Source organism: Trypanosoma grayi (genome assembly GCF_000691245.1).
Source record: "Trypanosoma grayi strain ANR4 Tgr_905_V1, whole genome shotgun sequence".
Classification (NCBI taxonomy): domain Eukaryota; phylum Euglenozoa; class Kinetoplastea; order Trypanosomatida; family Trypanosomatidae; genus Trypanosoma; species Trypanosoma grayi.
In genome coordinates, this window is record NW_008826524.1 from 2,289 (window position 1) to 6,391 (window position 4,103).

Sequence of the window (4,103 nt, forward strand, 5' to 3'; positions counted from 1 at the left end):
CCCCCCCCTCTCGTGGTACCTCAAGTATTGTGTAGCGAGAACGTATCTTTCGCTCAGCAAACCTCGCATCATCCGTGAGGGGCTTGGTACTGTAGCGCAACTGCGCGTTGCAAAGTGATTGTGGGCAAACGAGCAATAGTCTCAACCTCGTTCTCTTCTATGCATTTCCAACAGGTTAAACTGGAGTCATATCCGCTACATTGTTTTAAGGCGACGGATATGAAAAAAATGGCACACGTGATCAACCACACTGCCTCAACCCTGATACTACCACATGGTCTGCATCACACTAACCTCTCTCCTATAATTCGTCTGCGGCGGAACGGCGGCAACCATGTTGGGCCATGCTTGGCGACTGTGGAGCGGTGGAGGAGCTGAGGTCGGATCTATACAAAGACCTTTATCAACGCAATGCTACAATTTTGAAAAGCAATCTTCTCTCGCGAAATGTGTTACGCCCCAACCATTCTCAGGGTCATATAATCTGATATCAGTACGCAGGCGGTCCACGCGGTTGTGCGCGACCTTCCACCTCATTCAGAAAGCATCTACTCTGTGCCGGTCGCTTGGGAATGTACTTTGAGTGGAACAACCCTCGCTGATGGCGCCGCGCCACCTGCACCGCGGAGAGTTCTGTTTTTCTCAGCGCTGTCGATTGAAAACTTTTGTCAGACTCGCACTCCCCACGAACCACCCCAAGCACGACAAACAAGAAAAGTACCGCTAGGTTCGGTAACACCATCGTCCATGTGCTGCCGATCGAGGAGAGGATCTGTTGAATGACCGGCCTCGGGTGGGTACAGCCCCCTTTGTTTGGGTCGTACGCGTCATCGCAGCTGGAGCAGAGCGGCTGCGCCCAATACCCATTGACAGGGTCCCTGAAGCAGATGCATGCATCCAAAGCAGTATCTGGTTTGCGACAGCATCCATGCCCATTGCATGTAGTGAGAGGGTCACAACTCAAAATCTCACTGCTGTAATGCTTTTCGCACGACTCGTTGTCTCCTATAACGGAATATGTGCGACCCGCGCATGTTGTGCAATTGAAGTTGAAGCCTTTATTTTCCGTCGTACATATGGTGTCCGCCACACAGTGTATGGTCCATTGACTGATATCAGCACAACTTGTCGGGCACCTCGACGTGTACGGGAAGCAATAACTCCCGTTTGGGTCGACATCATTGAAATCTCGGTCCCAGGTGCATCCCTCCGATGTCCTCGTCACAGTAATACCCGAAGCGTTGTTACAGGTGCATTCAAACGACGAGCCAACGCAGTTGCGAGAAGAGACGGCACCGCCATGACCGAATACCCTTGAGCACCATTCATCGGTGGTGTTGCAGCTCTCCGGGCATTCGATGTATTGGTCATCATCGCCAAAAACGCACAAGAGGTTACTGGAGAGAGCAACTAGGATACAAAAAAAAATGTACGCCAACATAACCCTCACTAGAGCATACTATATCTATTCTATACTGGTTCAAAGCGAAGAGAAAGTGCTACTCACACAAGCTGCAGCCGTGTGTACACAAAACATTGAAGGCACGTGTGGGCTGAGGAGAAGAGTTCACGATGTGTGCATGGGGGGAATGCACTTGTGATTGGCTAGAGGCCAACCGTGCAGTTTCCTTCCCATTCGTAGTTTTCTATCTGTATTTTGCCTTCACGTTTTCGCTTTTTCCCCCCTTTTTTGTGTGTGTGTGTGTGTGAGTGAGTGTGTGTGAGAGAGAGTGTGTGTGTGTGTTTGCACTTTTCGTTTTATTTTGCGTACTTCTTATTTCTATCCCCCGCCCCATTTTATTCCTGAGAATGTTATGCCACAAGATGCTCACGCCAAGACCAGCCCGCGAGACCCGAGCACAGCGCAGACGCGGATAAGGGACGTCAGCAGGAGCAGCGACCCCAGCTGGTGCCCCGTCGCAACGGGAATGTCCACGTAGGAAACAACGGTCCATATGCCCAATCCCACCTGCAGTGCAAGAATGCCATTGACAGCAACCATGCTGCGCTGCAGCATCCTTGGAAGTACCACACCACGCCGAACACAAGCCGCGTTAAGACTCAAAATAGAGATTGTGCTAGCAGCAGCCATCAAACGATGCCACGTTTGCGCTGCAGCAGGGTTTTCAAGGGCGTTAAGCCACAAAGGCTTCACCGTGACAAGATGATCGCGTGGGGGCACCCAGCCGCCACCCATCCACGGAAACTCATCGTTGTACAATAGGCCAGCGTCCAATCCAGCCACAAAGGCCCCGGAAACAACAGTACAGAAAACAAGAGCAAAGGAGAGCCGCGCCAGTGCTTGTATCGGTAACTTGCCATGGAAGTTGATCGCCTTCGGCATCTTAAGCGCGAAGCCAATACGCATCATACAGGCGTAAATGGTGAAGGCAAGCACTAGGTGTGAGGCCAGGCGGTACGCCGAGACCGTCGCCTTGCGCCTCTCGTCCAGCAGGCGCGGGTCGAGGCCGCTGCGCACCATATACCATCCCATTCCGCCCTGCGCACCGCCCAGTGCGAGAATGCCGATGATGGACGCGGCGAGGGCCGACTGCCCCTTGAACCGCCCCTTGCAGAAGTAGTACAGCATGGGAGCGCCGTAGACAATGCCCAGACTGCGCGCCAGCACTCGGTGGGCCCACTCCCAGAAGAAGATGAATTTGAATTCGTCCAAACTCATCGTGTCCTTCTGCTTGAACTCAGGGAAGTTTTGATACCGGGCGAACTCCTCCTCCCACTCCTTCTGCGTCATGGGTGGCCGCACGCCCGTTACCGGCTTCCAGTCTACTATGCTTAGTCCACTCTCTGTGAGGCGCGTAACGCCGCCAATTACAACAACACCACCCACCATAGCGGCTGAAAAGTACAACCAATGTGCCACGGACCTGTTTGTTGCGGGAGCCTGCCACCCCACATCACCCGCAGTGGCAGCAGTAGATTGCAGTCGTCGCGTGAAGAAGAAAGAAGACCACCGTGGTCGCGAAAAGTTCGTCTGCGGAACCCTCAGCATGAAGCGTTGCATGATGCCTGCGTGCCTTTTTTAAAACTCTTTTGTGTCCTTTGATTCTGTTTTAGTGGTGAAGATCTTTCAAAATGAAGGATGGGGATAAGGAGCGGCACCAACAATGGAAGAAACAAAACAAACAGAAGGCAGCGAGGCGGACAGATGCGTGCACGCACCCACGCACACAGAGAGAGGGAACAATAAGAGGGGGGGAATAGACAGAGATGCATATACGCCACAAGGCATTGATTGGCATCGGAGTTGGTACCAGTCACACCCATTGAGTGGGCGAGATGGGTGTGATGGAGCGAAGCGGCAACAGGAATGCTGCTAAAAGAGAAAGAAGACGAAAGGGGCAAAGACCCCGAGGCGACCATCGCAAAACTACTCTGCACAACGGGGAGAAACACCCCCAAGTGCACCGCTAGCGACGCCGCAGTTGCGATGGTGACACGCCGTACTTTGGAGACGATAGACGCAGGAGGATCACCGTAACGGACAATGCATCGCGGGATGCACAACGGCAATGAGGAGAAAGCACAGCGCTAATGTACCTTGGCACGCGGTGCCGTATAATTCAAGCGCCATCGGGTACACGTCAGAGAACACGGGCGTCAGTGCGACGGCCATAACGCGAGTGAGGGCCGCGACAGAGCCCCACAGGATTATGCGAAACTGCACTGCAGCCATGTGCCCCGCCGCATCTCCGATGCCTGTAGAGCAGAATACACAACACAGTGAAGTAGAGTAGGAATAGCAGTGCCTGAACCAAGGCGATCCAGTATTCTCCTCGGCGATTCCCGGCGGAACCAAGGTGATCTTGACCCATCAATGTTAGGGAGAGGGCAGTAACAGCCTGCGCCAGCGAGCAGCACACAACAAGCATGAACAGCACGGACTTGGGGTGTCGGAAGATGGGCCAGTTCAGCAGCAACTTCTCCCGCACCAGCGTTAGACACGACTCGTCACTGCGGATTCTCCGCGCTCACCCCGGCTAACCGAAACAACGACGACAAGTCCGGCGTGTGTACGTCGTCAGCCACTGCTCACTCGGGGAGTCCAGCAGCGACCGCACATCCATCACAGACGCAATCGGTGT

The 4,103-nt window shown here is 53.7% G+C and overlaps 3 protein-coding genes across 3 annotated transcripts; all 3 read right to left on the reverse strand.

Moving 5' to 3' along the window:
• Window positions 1-490: 490 nt before the first annotated feature.
• On the reverse strand, window positions 491-1,441 carry DQ04_09051010 (hypothetical protein; the record flags this gene model as incomplete). The annotated part of the gene is made up of 1 exon (XM_009315794.1): window positions 491-1,441. One exon carries the CDS (start codon window positions 1,439-1,441, stop codon window positions 491-493), a length of 951 nt encoding a protein of 316 aa, XP_009314069.1.
• Window positions 1,442-1,828: 387 nt separating this feature from the next.
• On the reverse strand, window positions 1,829-3,022 carry DQ04_09051020 (cytochrome oxidase assembly protein; the record flags this gene model as incomplete). Its single annotated transcript, XM_009315795.1, has 1 exon — window positions 1,829-3,022. One exon carries the CDS (start codon window positions 3,020-3,022, stop codon window positions 1,829-1,831), a length of 1,194 nt encoding a protein of 397 aa, XP_009314070.1.
• Window positions 3,023-3,490: 468 nt separating this feature from the next.
• Window positions 3,491-3,694, reverse strand: DQ04_09051030 (hypothetical protein; the record flags this gene model as incomplete). Its single annotated transcript, XM_009315796.1, has 1 exon — window positions 3,491-3,694. One exon carries the CDS (start codon window positions 3,692-3,694, stop codon window positions 3,491-3,493), a length of 204 nt encoding a protein of 67 aa, XP_009314071.1.
• Between the last annotated feature and the right edge of the window lie 409 nt (window positions 3,695-4,103).